The following is a 17,258-nucleotide window of genomic DNA, read 5'->3' as shown; positions in this document are numbered from 1 at the left end:
CATTCCCATTTCTCTTTCTGAATTCTTATTTTGTTACTATTCCTTTTAAGCAATTGTCTTCCAAAGTTGAGCGTTTAATGCAAAAACTACTCTCTACACATTTTCAACTGATGAGGTGAAGTACGTATGTGTCCTCATGTATAAGTTTATATATTAGACTGCCTAAATTGAGAAAGTTACTGGGACACAATAGTAAAGACTGAGGAGGGACTTGTAATAACCAGAGATGATTAGAGATTAAAGAGCTATTCATTTTAAGATGTATAGTTTCTAGTGCATTAGGCATATAGAATGAAAATTACAAAGCCAAGATGATTGAGTCCTCTTTAAATTTATGTTATCAAACTACAAATGGTTTATTGGTGGAAAATAATATTCCTTTTAGTTTCAATGAGATAATGAATATGAAAAATTCAGACATATGTGAATTAATGTGATATGAAGCATTAAGAGAACAAATTATCAAAGCATCACCTTTGAATGCCTACTCCTCTTCATATAACCTAATATTTCTCTGTTTTGTTTAAGACTTCAGCTTTACAATCTCCTCTCAACATATCATAAATTTAGATCATAGATCGAAAGTTCAAAGGAATCACAGAGGTCCACTTGTTCTAAAGTTGAAGATACTGAGTCCCAGGGGAAAGTAAGTGGATTATAATGTTCTAAAACATTGCAAGAATCACAATGAGGGATTTAAATGTTACTTCCTCTGATTGTACAACTTATATGCATAAAACAGCATATGTGAATAAATTAGGCATACAAATAAAAGATTTAATTTCATCAATTCCCACATTCAGTTACATGTTATCATACAATTTAAGAAGTGAATAGAGTACTGAGCATGGAGTCAGGAAGACTCATGTTTATGAATTCAAATCTGACCTTAGACACTTACTACTTTATCTTCATGACTCTGGGGAAGTCATTTAATACTGTTTGCCTTCATTTCCTCATTTGTGAAATGAATTAGAGAAGGAAATGGCAAACTACTCCAGCATTTCTATCCAAAGAATCCTAGCCAGGGTCAAGAAGAGTCAAACATGAACAATCAATAACAAAAATACTCCCTCCAGTGTCTTTCCTTCATGGTGCAGTATAATCTTTAATTGTCTTCATTTATATTACAGGTTCTAGATGTATTTTAATGAAAGTTTTGCCTATACTTTAAAATACGATTGTTTCACATTCCAATAAGGACTAATTCCATAGAAACTTTCCTTATAGCAAAAAAATAAGCAATATATGTCAGTATAATATTTATTCTAACCACATCAGTCTCATTTCATTTATCTAGACTCTCACAGTTCTGTCCAGAGGATGAAAATGTGATTATTGTCAATATTCAGTGACTGAAATTGGATATTGATACTGACCAGTTTTCTGATATTTTCTTCCTTGTTTTCTTTCCATTATTATTGTCCTTTGGTAATTTGTTCTCTCAATTCTACTTACTTCACACAAGATCAGTTCAAGCAAGTCTTGCCAAGTTTCTCTGAATTTTTCATATTCATCATCTTTTATGGCCAAAAAAAATTCTTCATTGCACTCATGTTCTGCAATTTTTTTTCAACTTTTCCCAGATGATGATCAGTGTCTTTGTTGTTTTTATGGTTACATAAAAACTTAGTTACAAATATTGGTGATCACATCTGCTTCAGGATGCATATACATTTTTTGTTAGCATTTCCCTAATTTTTACCCTTCTTTACATATTTAAATGCCTATATCACTGAATGAAAGAGAAACATCAATATTTTTAAAATAGTTCAAAGTATGAAGCTAATTACAAATGTTTTATTATTCATTCCAGTTGCTTTAAGCCATCCTTTCCAAAATCCTGCAGTTGACAGAGTTACAGTAATATGAACAAGGGGAATTACACAGCTGTGACTGAATTTTTTCTGATGGGGCTTTCGCATTACCCAGGCCTCCTGCTAGCTCTTTATGTGCTCTGCCTGTCAATGTACCTGGTGATCCTGTTAGGAAACAGTATGCTCATTATTGTTATTATCCTGGATTCCCGCCTTCATAACCCTATGTATTTTTTCCTTGGAAATCTCTCATTTTTGGACATCTGCTACACAACCTCAAGTATCCCTCAAATGCTGATAATTGTTATGTCTGAGAGAAAATCCATCTCCTTCCTTGGATGTGCCATGCAAATGGTTATTTCTCTTGGATTGGGTTCCACAGAGTGTATTCTCCTGGCAGTGATGGCTTTTGACAGGTATGTAGCCATCTGCAATCCACTAAGATACACCATCATCATGAGCAAAAGACTCTGTGCACAGATGGCTTCTTGGACATGGATAACAGGGTTTCTGATATCTCTGGTGCAAACTCTGCTTGCCCTTATAAACCCTTTCTGTGGAAATGTCATTGATCACCTTAGCTGTGAAATTTTGGCTCTTCTCAAGCTTATTTGTGGAGACATCTCCCTCAATGTGCTTATCATAACAATTGGAAGTTTTATTGTTTTAATTCCTCCTCTACTGCTCATTTTGTTTTCCTATATTTTCATCATCTCCACCATCCTGAAGATCAACTCTAGTGAAGGGAGGAAGAAAGCATTTTCTACTTGCTCAGCCCACCTAACTGTGGTGATTTTGTTCTATGGCTCAGCCCTTTTCATGTACATGAAGCCCAAGTCCAAGGATACTAAGACATCTGATGAGCTCATTGGGATGTCCTATGGAGTTATCACCCCAATGTTGAATCCCATTATCTATAGTCTGAGAAACAAGGAGGTAAAAGGAGCTGTGCAGAAATTCCTCATTAGAAGTAAATATTTCAAAAGAATGTGAAATGTTCTAAGATTTATAGTTGGTTTGTAATTTGTTGTGTATATAGTGTTTGATATTCAATGATAACATTACTCTCTCTGGTGTCAAGCTTATTTTTGTTTATGCAAAGCTTAAAGTATGATTCTCCTCCTCTTTATACAGGATGTACATGTATTACATTTGAGACTGTTCTTATCCTTAAATCTCTTATTATATACTCTCTGCAAGTCTATCTCTTGGCTCTTGTGTGTTTTTCAAACTTTGTGTTATTATAAACTACACAAAACAGAATTTCATTGCTAATGGTTTGAGAATTGGAAAAAATCACACATTTCTAGTTGATTAATGCCAAATTCAGAAAGTATTAGGATATCCTAAAATGTTGGAACTTTTGAGTAAGATTATACTTTGTTTTGATATTCATTCAAGCCTTAAATCCACATACATTAAATACTCATAGTGCATTCCACATTGTGAAAGAAATGAGAGATCCAGGAAGTTTCAAACATATAAGTTCTTTGTTATCACAGAAATTACTGTTTTAGAAACAAAAAAGAAGTATGATTTGAAAAGCCCTCAGAGATTTTCTTGACCATATCATATCTGACCAAACATCCAGTCTATATCATCTCACCAAAAAATGGTCATCCAAGTCATATGAAGGATAATTCACATCTCCAGTTGCTAACATAGTAACTAGGATATCGTATGCTCTTTAAGGTGGAGCAATGGGAAAAGTGCTGAATCTGGAATCAAGAAGAGATGAATTAAAATACAACTTCAAAAACTTAAAAGCTGTGTGAATCTGGACAAGTCACTTAAGTTACCTTTTCCTTAATTTTCTCAACTGTAAAATGGTTTTGTGGTAGAAAGGCATGAAAACCACTTCTGTATCTTAGCCAAGGAAAAAAATTTTAATGGGTTTATGAAGAGGCTAAATGACTAAATGACTTAATAGCAACAACAATTAAAGGGGGAGCCCATTGAAACACCTTTTTAAAAAAAGAACCCAGAACAGTTTGTAGTTTTTGAAAATGAACAATAATAAAAAAAAATTACTGAAAAACAAATTATCTGTGGGAATTTGAGGACACTTAGATTCATTATGAAGCTAACTTTCATAGATGTTGTAATCCTGATGTGTACTTTAGAAAATTATAAACCATCATATTGGATCATTGGTTATTAAATATATGTTTTTAGCAATTATGCCTATGTCCCAGGCATTAATTGGTATTATATTTAATATTTTAAGTAATTTGGACTTGATGAATTTCAAGATAACAATGGAATGAAAATCATATTTGGCATTATTTTCATATTTCTTATTATCACCTTTATGTCTTTTCTGATAACATCAACTTGCTAGTTCACTCACTTGCTACCTTATATTTACCTACTTTTTGTTTATTTCTTCTGAAAACATTTATTCTGGATATATGTAACTATATGCAAAACTTCTTTAATAAAATAAAAGCTCATTACAGAAAGAGATTATTTCGATTTTGTCTTTCTTTTTATATATTAAGTGCCTAGGTAAGTCACTGGAAGTTAACAAAAACTTAATGCATTTTTATTGATTGATTATTTGAGAATTTCTCTATTTGGTGATATTAGTGGAGAGGAGTACAACATTATCATCTAATCCATTTTGATTATTGTTTTAGATCATAGTTGATTGACAATTTTACTACACCTTCTTAACCCAACTTGATGATTTTTTTTAGTGAAACAACATGAAAATAAAAAAAAAAAAACCTGGAGATATAAATATAATATTTCATCTAAATAATTAAGTGAATTAATATCACAAGTTTTAGGTCATGTTTTTGCTTCATATGACATGTTGTTTATATTATTGTATGTTTTGCATATATGCTTTTAAATTTTAAGAATATGGTAGGTATTTTTGAAAAATGTATGAAATTGTGCTTTTAGTATTTGGAGAAAATTATATTATAGCCAAGATATATACATATATTGATACATCTACTAATACATATATAACATTTGGTGTTGCATACTATCTTAAAACCTAATATAATGATTGGCATAATAATTAATGAAAAAACTATTTGAAATAATCCACAATATTAGCAAAGTTGCTGGATACAAAATAAATACACATAATCATCAGCATTCTTATACATCTTTAAAAAAAAATCCAACAGCACGAGATACAAAGAGACATTCTATTTAAAATAACTGTCAATAGGATAAAATATTTGGGAATCTATCTGCCAAGGGAAAGTTAGGAACTATATGAGCAAAACTACAAAACACTTTCCACACAAATAAAATCAGATCTAAGCAATTGGAAAAATATCAAATGTTCTTGGATAAGTTGAACAAATATAATAAAGATGACAATACTACCTAAACTAATCTATTTATTTACTTCTATACCTATCAAATTCCCCAGAAACTATTTTACTGACCTAGAAAAAAATAACAACAAAATTCATCTGGAAGAACAACAGGTCAAGAATTTCAAGTGAAAGTGAAATGCAAATGAAGATGGCCTAGCTGTAACAAACCAAAAACTATATTATAAAGCAATGGTCATCAAAACCATTTGGCTAAGAAATAGAACAGTTTATCAGTGGAATAAGTTAGATTCACAGAACAAAATAGTCCAAAACTATATCAATTTAGTATTTGTTAAACCCCAAACCCCTAGCTTTGGGACAAGAATTCACTATTTGACAAAAACTGCTGGGAAAATTAGAAATTAGAATGGCAGAAACTAGGCATTGACCCACCCTAACACTCCAGGAGTCCTCAAACTACGGCCCACGGGCCAGATGCAGTAGCTGAGGACATTTATTCCCCTCACTCAGGGCTATGAAGTTTCTTTATTTAAAGGCCCCCAAAACAAAGTTTTTGTTTTTACTATAGTCCAGTCCTCCAACAGTCTGAGGGACAGTGAACTGACCCCTTTTTAAAAAGTTTGAGGACCCCATAAGGTCAAAATGTGTTCATGATTTAAACATAAATAATGATATTATAAACAAATTAGGAAAAAATAGAAGTTTTTCTCTTAGATCTGTGGAGGAGAAAGGAATTTGTGACCAAAGAAGAATTGGAGATCATTATTGATCACAAGATAGATAATTTTGTTTATATTAAGTTAAAACATTTTTCTACAAAGAAAACTAATGCAGACAAGATTATAAGAGAAGCAATAAACTGGGAAAACATTTTTACATTTAAAGTTTTTGATAAAGAGCTCATTTCTGAAATAAAAAAATTGGCTTAAATTTATAAGAATTCAAGTCATTCTCCAATTGATAAATGGTCAAAGGATATGAACAAACAATTTTCAGATAAAGAAATCAAAACTATTTCTAATCATATGAAAAGGTGCTCTAAATCACTTGATTTGATTGATCAGAGAAATGCAAATTTAGACAACTCTGAAATACCACTACACACCTCTCAGATTGGCTAAGATGACAGGAAAAGATAAAGATGAATATTAGAGGGCATGTGGGAAAACTGGGATACCAATACATTGTTGTTGGAATTATAAATTGGTGCAACCATTCTGGAGAGCAATTTGGAACTATGGTCCAAAAGTTATCAAACTGTGCGTACCCTTTGATCCAGCAGTTTCTACTGGGATGATATCCCAAAGAGATCTAATAGAGGGAAAGGGGCACACATGTGAAAAAATGTTTGTGGCAGCTCTTTTTGTAGTGGCAAGAAACTGGAAACTGAGTGGATGCCCATCAATTAGAGAGTGGCTGAATAAGTTATAGAATATGAATGTTATGGAATATTGTTTTGTAAGAAATGACCACCGGGATGATTTCAGAGAAGCCTGGAGAGACTTACATGAACTGAAGCTAAGTGAAATGAGCAGAACCAGGAGATCATTATACATGGCAACAAGAAGATTATATGATGATCAATTTTGATGGAAGTGGCTCTCTTCAACAATGAGATGATTCAAAAAAATTTTGGTTATTTAGTGATGAAGAGAGCCATCTACACACAGAGAGATGATTGTGGGAATTGAGTACAGTTTTCAACATAGCATTTTCACTCTTTTTGTTGTTTGCTTGCATTTTATTTTGCTTCTCTTTTTCCTGGTTTGATTTGAGTTTTCTTTTGCAGGAAGATAATTGTATTAATATGTATGCTTATATTGGATTTAACAAATATTTCTACCATGTTTATCATGTATTAGACTACTTGCCATTTAGGGGAAGGGGGTAAATTGGAACACAAGGTTTTGCAAGGGCTAATGTTGAAGTATTGTCCACACATATGTTTTGAAAAATTAAAAGCTTTGATAAAGGAAAAAATATATTAAAATAGAAAGCAAAGTTGGTATGACATACTATTTAAGCAATGAGTGGTTCTAAATTTCTGCTAAGGAATTCTAGAATTTTTGTAAGAATTGAAAACAAGTTCACTGGCCTATAGATTATGGACTCTGTTGTCTTCCCTTTTTAAAAACTTAGGACAATGTTAACCTTCTTACTGTCCTCCCATATCTCTTAAATCATTCCTGATCTTTCCTGTATGACTAATTCACAAGCACATCTGCCAATCCTTTTATCACCTGAATATGTAGCTTATTACCCTTGTAGCATATACATTTCTTGAGTTTTGTTTATATATAACATTTCAAAATATAGGCCTTATTATGGCCTGTCAAATTCTGGTGCCCTCTGAAAGAAATGGAAATATCATTCACTGAGGCAACAAACTTATCAGGACTTCTAAGGTGAGGTTTCACAGAAGGAAGTCTTTGAATAAGAGCATGAGTTGGCACTTGGTGAGGTCGAAGTGATTACCCTCCCTATGGGAATTGAACTAGATGATTGCCATTGATTCAGTAGGGAGAAATGGCTAAAAGAGTTATGGTAAGACAATACTCTTTCCCATTATCTTGCATGAAAGGTGAAAAGGAAGCCAAAAAATACAGGGGTTGCAACCTCCACAAGGCCATACCTAGACAGAAAACAGATATTGATTTCTTTATTCTCAACAAAGTGTGGATAGTGTTTGAATAAGAGAACATTGAAAGCAACTCACCTTGGAAAGAGAAAGTAAAATCATATCATAGTGACTAAGGGGAAAAGTGTCTCTGGTAAGAGATATTGATTATATAAGATGATTTATCAAGAAGAGGGTAGATTCTCATACTGGGAGACCATCTTCTCATAGCAAAAAATTAGAATTTGGCAGAATGTCACATCAGAAAATATGGAAGCAAAGAGTTTCCAAGACATTGAATAACCTGGATGATTGGAGAGACAAATAATTAGAAATAAGATGACCTGGCTTTAGAAATGACTTTTTAAGAGTGGTGGATAAGAATTTACCTCATCATCAAAACAGTGGTTTCTGCCACACATCACTGAATCCATTTGCATTCCTTCTTTCATGAATTAATATGTCTGAGTGACAGAAAACAAAAATACAATGGAAGGTGGGCTGAAATATAAAAGTATAATAATATAAATGCAACTGAAGAGGGAATTCAAATGAAGCATTTCAGAACATCTACCATTATGAGAGAGGCAACCAAGAAAACAAGAAAGAAGTACGACTAATGAATAAGCATTTAGGTAGTACAGTGACAATAGTGTCAGTCTTGGAGTCAGGAAGATACATCTTCCTCAGTTCAAATATGGCCTTAGACACTGACTAGCTGTTTGACTCTGAGGAAGTCTTGTAACCGTTTGTCTCAGTTTCCTCATCTATAAAATGAATTACAGAAAAAGAAAGGGAAACCGCTCCAGCATCTTTGCTATGAAAACCCTAAATGGGGTCATGTAAAGTTGGACATGATTACAAAAAGGTCAAATGACAAAAAAAAATGACCAGTGAAGTAGAAATACATATGTGAAATATAAGAACAAATATGAGGAGTGGAAAAAAGTAAAATAAAGTTAGAGGAAAAGTTAGAGGAAAAAATAGAGGAAGAAACTTTAAAGATTTAGATGAAATAGAGGATTATTTGGAACACATGCTTAGGTAAACAATGACAAGTAATTCAAAAGATGTAGAGAAACATATATTGATAATAAATATAGATTATATCTGTCAGTATAAAGATTCTACAAGCCAAAAGACATATGTTTGGAACAGTAATATGGCACAATGAGTAGAGTAGCAAGACTGGAATTAGGAAGACTCTGTTCCTTGGTTCAAATCTGGTCTCAGAAATGTTTTAGTGTGTGACTATGGGCAAGATACTTTAACCCAATTGTCCCAGGTTGCTTATGTACAATGAATTGGAGAAGGAAATGGCAAACCATTCTACCATCTCAGTCAAGAAAACCTGACATGAAATCATGGAGAACCAGGAATGAATGAAAATAATTGAACAACAATAAATATTTTAGTTGCACTAACATTTTTAAAAAAATTCTTCAAATAAAAACAATTTCATTTCAACAAGAAAAAAATCTGCCATCAGCAGATGGCAGAAATATTTGTGGTAAAACACACCAACATTTTACATCTCTAATATTTGAAGAAATGCTAAGCATGGCAAAAAGCAACTCTCAGTATATATTGGATAAATTGTGAAAAAATATAGGTACTTTTGGTAAGAAATGACCAACAGGATGATTTCAGAAAGGCCTGGAGAGACTTACACAAAATAATGCTGAATGAAATGAGCAAGGCCAGGACTTATAGATGAATAAAAACACTCATTTATTATTGATGGAATTGAAAATTGTAGAATCTTTATGAGAACAGTCTGGAAGGATCTAGAAAAAAATTAAAATATAATCATATTCTAGATCAAATAATCTTAATGTGGAGAATACATCCTGAAAGTTATTAAATTTTAAAAATTTTTGCTAAAGATTTTCTAATTAGTAATGGGAAGCAGAAACAACTTAAGTTATCAAAAGTTAGAATAAAATTAGAAAGTGCAGCTTTGTGTGATTACACACACAATTAATACAGACAAATATGAGGAGCAGAAGGAAACTTGGGGAGGGATTTATGAAATAATGCAAAGAGGAAAAAACCACAGAATGGATATATTTTAATGATTATACATGAGAAGGAACATTAATGATAATAAATGGAAAAGTAAATACTATTAAGGATTTTGAGGCAATGACTAAAACATTATTATATATGCAATGTGTAGGGGCTGATTAAAATATGCTCAGGAAATTTATTTGATGGTGCTGAGGTGCAGTTTCATTTTTAAATTAAAAAATTATTTATTTTAAGAGTAAATCATGAGATTAAGGAGTCATCACAATAGCAGCAATGCCTAGACCACAAGTGCTATGTCAATCTTAGCCCTCACAGTCATCATCCAGGGAAACAAGTCCTGTGGAGAAGAGTCAATCATCCCTTCCATTGTCACCTGCTATTCATGAAACTGGCAAGTCAGTATAACTGAATCAACAAGATATCCTGGAGAGAGACAGAAAGCTGAATATTCCATGTAGGCCAGCCAGCACCTGCAGCATTTAGGCCACCATATTCCTTCAGGTCTCTATGGAAACAACCCAGAGAACCTGAACCTCTAATCTGGGGAGTTCTTTAGAGAAGTTTTTCTACCTGAGTTTTTTTCTTATCCTGAGAAGCAGTCTTTGTGGAGATATAGTCTAAAATTGCTATTTGTAATTGCCACAGCTATAGCTATTGAAGGCACAGAAAATAAAGTTCTTTTCCCTAAAGCTTTTTTAAAGGCAATTGATTGAATACCAGAAACTGATGGGATTTTATCAATGAAGATGACATTAAAGGAGCATTACCATTTATTTGCTTTATAACTGAATCCTTAGGATAATGGGACTTTTTACATGACTTCTGCTTTTTGCTTTTCCTATATTTCATATATATATATATATATATATATATATATATATATATACATATATATATTCTTGAGAGCAAGGAATCTCGTATTTTTCCATGTGTTTTCCCACACTTATAATCATGTTTTGCATATAGAAAACACTTCATAAATGTATTATTCATCCACTCATCTCTATGTCTATGAAGACCTTTTTTGATTTTAGATTTGTAATTCAGCATATCCCTTCCTCTCAAGTTTATAGAATATTCAAATATGATAAGCATGCAAATACCTTATACAAATTTTCAGAAAATAGAGACAAAAGCAAATTGTTAGGTTAATCTACTAGACAGTACCTGATTGGCTGACATAAATATGGTATTGAATACAGATTATGTCTATTCCTTCAATCAGTTCTAAATTCTTCTAACCATACGCATACAATCCATATCTCTTAAATCTGTACATATGAAATCTATTTTCCTCATGAATACAAATACCCAAATTCTATTTATTCCCAGAAGCTGTTATCATGCTTCAATCTTACTGTATTTGTCCCATTGTATGTTAGTGGTTGGATCTATTGGGAAGTAAGTCAATATAATAAGTTCAACAAAAGTCTTCCATAGCTTCCATAGTTACCCAGTTAGACATAAGAGAGATGTTGGAGATTTTGCTCATACATCCACATAATTGTATCATTTTCCTATGTTTATGTTGGCAAGAAGAAATTTGAAATTGTTTTCTTCTTTGTACTTTACTTGTTATGCCATCAATTAAAACCACTGAATAACTTGATACAATTATATGGTGATAATATCCCTAAAGGTTTGAAAGTTAACTTCTTCACAATTCTGTATAAAGATATAAATGACTTCTGGGAATAGAAAGATTCCCTGAACAATACTTTCAGGAGTTTGTGGAGATAGAGAGTTAAATTGGCATGCAGATCCAGCCATCATTTGGAAGAATCCATGGTCCACAGGCTGTCTCAGGATTTTCTGGAAGAATTAGAAATATAGTGCTTCTCTCAATTCAAAATAATGGCATAGCCATGGATGGGAAAAGGAAATCTCTTGAGTCATACAATGTTTCATATATATATTTCTGAATAAAGATTGCAGAGAGCAGAGGAACAAAGTTAATGATGTAAAGTAATGATGTAAAGCAATTTTGGTCATTAAGCTAGTAGATAGGCTAGATGACCATAATAATTTCTTTAGTATTTTCTCAAACCACAGGATATGTTTGGAAGTGTGCTTAAAATTTTTGTTCAAAAATAAGAAGAACACAGTGGAGAGTATGAGAAGAGCAGATCTACATCTAAAAATTGGAGGTAAATAAAAATGTGAGAAGGGTCATTTTCAGAGATACTAATGGAGATGGGAGCTATGAATGATCCCTTTGTAAGAAATATTGAAAATAAAAGTCATATATAATGAGAGGATGGGACTCAATTATCTTAAAGAGCTCCCTCAGTTTTAACATATGATCCTAAATTTCTATATTCTGTGCTCCTATGGAGGAGATGTGGGACTGATTGAGCAAACTTCTAATGGAAGCTGTAGGCAGAAAGAAAAAGTAGAGAAGTATGTTTGCCAGAGCAGGAAGGAACTATTTCTAATTAACAAAATCTCTAAATGCTCTTATTCATTAATGACCATAACCTTAGAGCACAATTTTTCATCCTCCATCAAATTTTTGAGGGTTAGCTTTTGAGTCACTTTTAGATATGTTTTCTCATCTGTGAAATCATAAGAACTCTCAAGATTGCTTTCAATTTCAACATTTTATTTCCTAAAACAGAAGTTCTGAACTTTTTTTTAATGTCATGGAGTTTTTTGGAGTCTATAAAACCTATGAATATCTTCTTAGAATAGTTTTCTTAAATGTATTAAGTTAAAAGGCTAATTATATTGAAATATAACTCTGAGGTATTTTTTTTTACAAAACAAGTTGATATCTAAGATTAAGAAGCCTAAAAAAAAATAACCACTTTACGTTTTATCTTTTGTATTTTCTACTCTTCTAATTTTTTCAAAAACTATTTGCATTCTGACATTGTGTTGCTTTTTAATATCTTTCTTAGTTTTAGAATACTTAATTCTATGTCCTAGAGTTATTTTAAATATTCTAACATAGCACTCTATGTTCCAAATACGCTTAGCTTGGATAGGAGTAGCTATAGAAAGGTTACTGTATACATCCTAGACAGAAAATGTATTTATATTTCTTATTTGTTTCTCTTCAAATTATTCAAGGATATTGTTGAATATAAAAATAGATAATATGTAGAAACTTAGATTATCTTTACTTTATGTACTGCATAGACTAACATATAGTAGGTACTCAATAAAGTCTTGTTGGCAATGCCAATAATTGTGGGATGGAAAATGCCATTCATATCAGAGAGGGAATTATAGAAATTGAATGTGGATTGAATCACAGTATTTTCACCTTTTTTGTTTGTTTTTGATTTTTCATGTTTTTTCCCCTTTGATCTGATCTTTGTTGCACAACATGACAAATACTGAAATAAGTTTAAAAAATTTGTGCATATTAAACCTATATAAAATTGCTTGTTTTCTTAGGGAGGAGGGAGGTAAGGTACAAAGGGATAAAATTTTGGAACATAAAGTTTTTAAAAAATGAATGTTGAAAGCTATTTGACATGTATTTAGAAAAATCAAATATTATTGAAAAAATAAAATATAAATAAAGCCTTATTGATGAATTATTTATACTCTCATGATGATACTGTAATATAATGTTTGGGCTAGCTTTCTGGAGGACCTCCAGACAAGCCTTGATCATAGTGCAGGAGTGTAAGAAGCAGGACAGCCACCCATAAGGCTGGTCAAGGATGAAAGATCTATCTTTCAGTTTTTCTTAGCCCTTTTACACATTATTGTAATTACATCATTACAGCATACTGATTATGTGTAAACTAAAGAACCAATTCTTCACCATACTAAGTACTAGAGAACTAGAAAACCATTATCTCATCAATTTCACTGAGTTAACATCTTTTTTCACGTATACTTTTTCAGAATTCTGGTTCTCTACACTATAACCTGTCTCTTTGCACTCCTATTTCTTTTTCTGAATCCTCATATTCTTTCCATTTCTTTTAGCTGATTGTCCTCCAAAGTTGAGCCTTTTAACATAAAAACTACTCTTTACACTTTTTCACCTGGAGAGGTGAGGTAAGTACGGGTTCTCATAGATAAATTTATGTATGAGACTGCCTAAGTAGAGAAAGTTACTAGTACACCATTGTAAAGAATGAGGAGGAATTTGTAATAACCAGATGCTTAGAGGATTGGGGAACTACTGAGTTCAAGACATATTTTTTCTAGAGCATTAGGTATATAGCATTAGAATTACAAAATCAACTGGAAATTTGTTATCAAACTACAAATGGGTTCTTGGTGGAAAATAATATTCCTTTTTTTGTGATGAGATGATGAACATGAAAAATTCAAAAAAACTTGGGAAAACTTATGTAAACTGATGTGATGTGAAGTATTAAGAGAAGAAATTACCAAAGGACCATTTTTGAATGCCAACTATACTGCATATTACTTAATATTTCTGTTTTGTTTAAGACTTTGACTTCACAATCTCCTGTCAACAGCTCATAGATTTAGACTGCAGATCTAAAGTTGAAAGGAACCACAGAGGTCAATTTATTCTAAAGTTGAAGATACTGAATCCCAGGGGAAAGTAATTGGATTATAGTCTTGCAAAAAAAAAAAATGCAAGAATCACATTCAGTGATTTAAATGTTGCTCCCTCTAATTGCATAGCTAATGGTCTTTCTACTGTACCATTTTCCTTGTGTCCTTAATTTTCCCATTTTACAGAGATAAATTTCTTCTAATGAACACAGATTTAAGGCAGCTGGATGGCATAGTGCAGGAATTTTTAAACTTTTACATTCACAATCCTTTTTTGCCTGAGGAAATATTCATAAGACCCCAGGTATATAGATGTATAATATAGGTATACAAATCGGGGATTTCATTTTGTAACCCTCCCCATTACATGCTATCATATAGTTTAAGAAGCTTTCACATAGAGAATAGAGTACTGATCCTCCAGCCAGGAAGACTCATGTTTCTGAATTCAAATCCGACCTCAGACATTCCCTTAACAGTGTGACTCTAGGCAAGTCATTTAATCGTGTTTGCCTCCACTTCCTCATTTGTGAAATGACCTACTGAAAAAAAATGGCAAACTAATTCAGTATTTCTGCTCAAAAAATTCTATGCTGGTTCATGAAGAGTCAGATATGACCTCACAATAATAGCAATAACACTGTTTCGAAAGTCCTTTCTCCATTGGGCACTCTAAAATTTTAACTGTCTTCATCTATATTAGAGTTTTCTAGATGAATTTTAATGATAGTTTTGCTTATGGTGTAAAAATAATAGTTTCACTTTCCAATAAACCCTCATTCTATAGAACTTTCCTAATAGCAAAAACAGATAAACAAAATTGATCAGCAAAAAATTCATTCCAACCACGTCTATCTCATTTCAATCCTCTAGATCTTCACTGATCTGCCCAGAAAATGAACACATGTTTATTGTTAATATTCAGAGATTGAAATTGGATATTTGGAGTATTTTCTGTCTTACTCTTCTTTCCAATATTATGGTCCTTTTTAAATTTGTTCTCTCAATTCTACTTACTTCACACAAGATCAGTTCAAGCAAGTCTTTCCAAGTTTCTCTGAATTTTTCATATTCATTATCTGTTATGGCAAAATAGTGCTCATTAGATTCATGTGCTGCACTTTATTGCATTTTTCCTGAGTCAATAAGCAGTGTCTTTGTTGTTTTTACTCTCATATGAAAACTTTGTTAAAAATATTGGCTGTCACATCTGCTTCAAGTTGCATGTACATTTTTTTGCATTTTCCTAATTTTTGCTCTTCTGCATATATTTAAATGCCTATACCAGTGAACAAAGAATCTATATTTTCATAAATCAAAGTATGAAGCTAATTACAAACATGTTATTATTCATTCCAGTTACTTTATGGTGTCCTTTCCAAAATCCTACATTGACACGTTTAAAATAATATGAACAAGGGGAATTACACAGCTGTGACTGAATTTTTTCTGGTCGGGCTTTCTCATTACCCAGGCCTCTTGCTAGCTCTTTATGTGCTCTGCCTGGTGATGTACCTGGTGATCCTCTTGGGAAACAGCATGCTCATTATCGTCAGCATCCTGGATTCCCACCTTCACACCCCTATGTATTTTTTCCTTGGAAATCTCTCCTTTTTGGACATATGCTACACATCTTCATCTATCCCTCAAATGCTGATAATTATTATATCTGAGAGAAAATCCATCTCCTTCTTTGGATGTGCCCTGCAGATGGTTATTTCTCTTGGCTTGGGTGGTACAGAATGCATTCTCCTGGCAGTGATGGCCTATGACAGGTATGTAGCCATCTGCAATCCCCTGAGATATACCATTATTATGAACAAGGGACTCTGTGCACAAATGGCTGCTTGGACCTGGATAGGAGGGTTTCTTATATCACTGATACAAACTGTACTGGCCCTTATAAAGCCGTTTTGTGTAAATGTCATTGATCATCTTACCTGTGAAATCCTGGCCCTTCTCAAACTTATCTGTGGAGACATCTCCCTCAATGTGTTTATCATGACAGTTGTAAGTATTGTTGTTTTAATTACTCCTCTGCTGCTCATTTCCTTCTCCTATATTTTCATTATCTCCACCATCCTGAGGATCAACTCCAGTGAAGGGAGGAAGAAAGCCTTTTCTACCTGCTCAGCCCACCTAACTGTGGTGATCTTGTTCTATGGTTCAGCCCTCTTCATATACATGAAGCCCAAGTCCAAGGACACTAAGACATCTGATGAACTCATTGGGATGTCCTATGGAGTTATCACTCCAATGTTGAATCCCATTATTTATAGTTTGAGGAACAAGGAGGTAAAAGGAGCTGTGCAGAAATTTATCATTAGAAATCTATATTTCAAAAGCATGTGAACTGCTTAAGGTTTACAGTTAATTTGTGTTTTATCTTGGACATAATGTTTAGTATTCAATGATAATATTACTCTCTCTGGTGTCAAGTATATTATTGTTTTTGCAATACTTAAAGTATGATTATCTTCCTTTCCATATAATATATTCATGTATTATATTTGAAATACACTTCTTATCTCTACATATCTTATATATTCTCCACATGTTTACCTCTTGCTCTTGTGTGTTTTACAAACTTTGTATTAAACCACCCATAGCAGAAATTCATTGTTGCTAGATTGACAACAGATAAAACTCACATTTCCATTTTTTAAGGTGAGATTCAGCAAAATATTAGGATATCCTAAGTTACAGAATATCTTGAGGTAAAACTATAATTTATTTTGATATATACTCAAAAATTTAGCAAATATATAGTAAGTATCCATACTGTATATAGTACATTGTGACAGTAATGAGAGATTCAGTATGTTTAAAACATCTAAGTTCACTCTTCTCACAAAAATTATTCTATAATAAAAATAAAAAATTACAAAATGGATGATTTGGAAAGTTCTTCAGGGATTTTCTTAATGAAATCATACTTGACCAAAATTCTAATCTATATCAAGCTCCATACAAAGGATAATTTTCATCTCCAGCACTTAA

General features: G+C 32.5%; 2 protein-coding genes across 2 annotated transcripts; both read left to right on the top strand.

Moving 5' to 3' along the window:
• The first annotated feature begins 1,868 nt into the window (after nucleotides 1–1,868).
• Nucleotides 1,869–2,931, top strand: LOC100919315 (olfactory receptor 13D1-like). Its single transcript, XM_031949574.1, has one exon. The coding sequence runs from the start codon at nucleotides 1,869–1,871 to the stop codon at nucleotides 2,808–2,810; it is 942 nt and encodes a 313-aa protein (XP_031805434.1). The 3' UTR covers nucleotides 2,811–2,931.
• Nucleotides 2,932–15,668: 12,737 nt separating this feature from the next.
• On the top strand, nucleotides 15,669–16,610 carry LOC100932687 (olfactory receptor 13D1-like). Its single transcript, XM_003763107.2, has one exon. It carries the CDS (start codon nucleotides 15,669–15,671, stop codon nucleotides 16,608–16,610), a length of 942 nt encoding a protein of 313 aa, XP_003763155.2.
• Nucleotides 16,611–17,258: the final 648 nt, after the last annotated feature.

The sequence above is a fragment of the Sarcophilus harrisii genome, chromosome 1 (assembly GCF_902635505.1).
Source record: "Sarcophilus harrisii chromosome 1, mSarHar1.11, whole genome shotgun sequence".
NCBI lineage: Eukaryota > Metazoa > Chordata > Mammalia > Dasyuromorphia > Dasyuridae > Sarcophilus > Sarcophilus harrisii.
The sequence above is the reverse complement of the archived record's forward strand: the minus strand, read 5'-3'. Positions and strand labels throughout refer to the sequence as shown.

Bases quoted from the DNA above. Each gene is read 5' to 3' on its own strand.
- LOC100919315 (XM_031949574.1), top strand. From the start codon at position 1,869: ATGAACAAGGGGAATTACACAGCTGTGACTGAATTTTTTCTGATGGGG.
- LOC100932687 (XM_003763107.2), top strand. From the start codon at position 15,669: ATGAACAAGGGGAATTACACAGCTGTGACTGAATTTTTTCTGGTCGGG.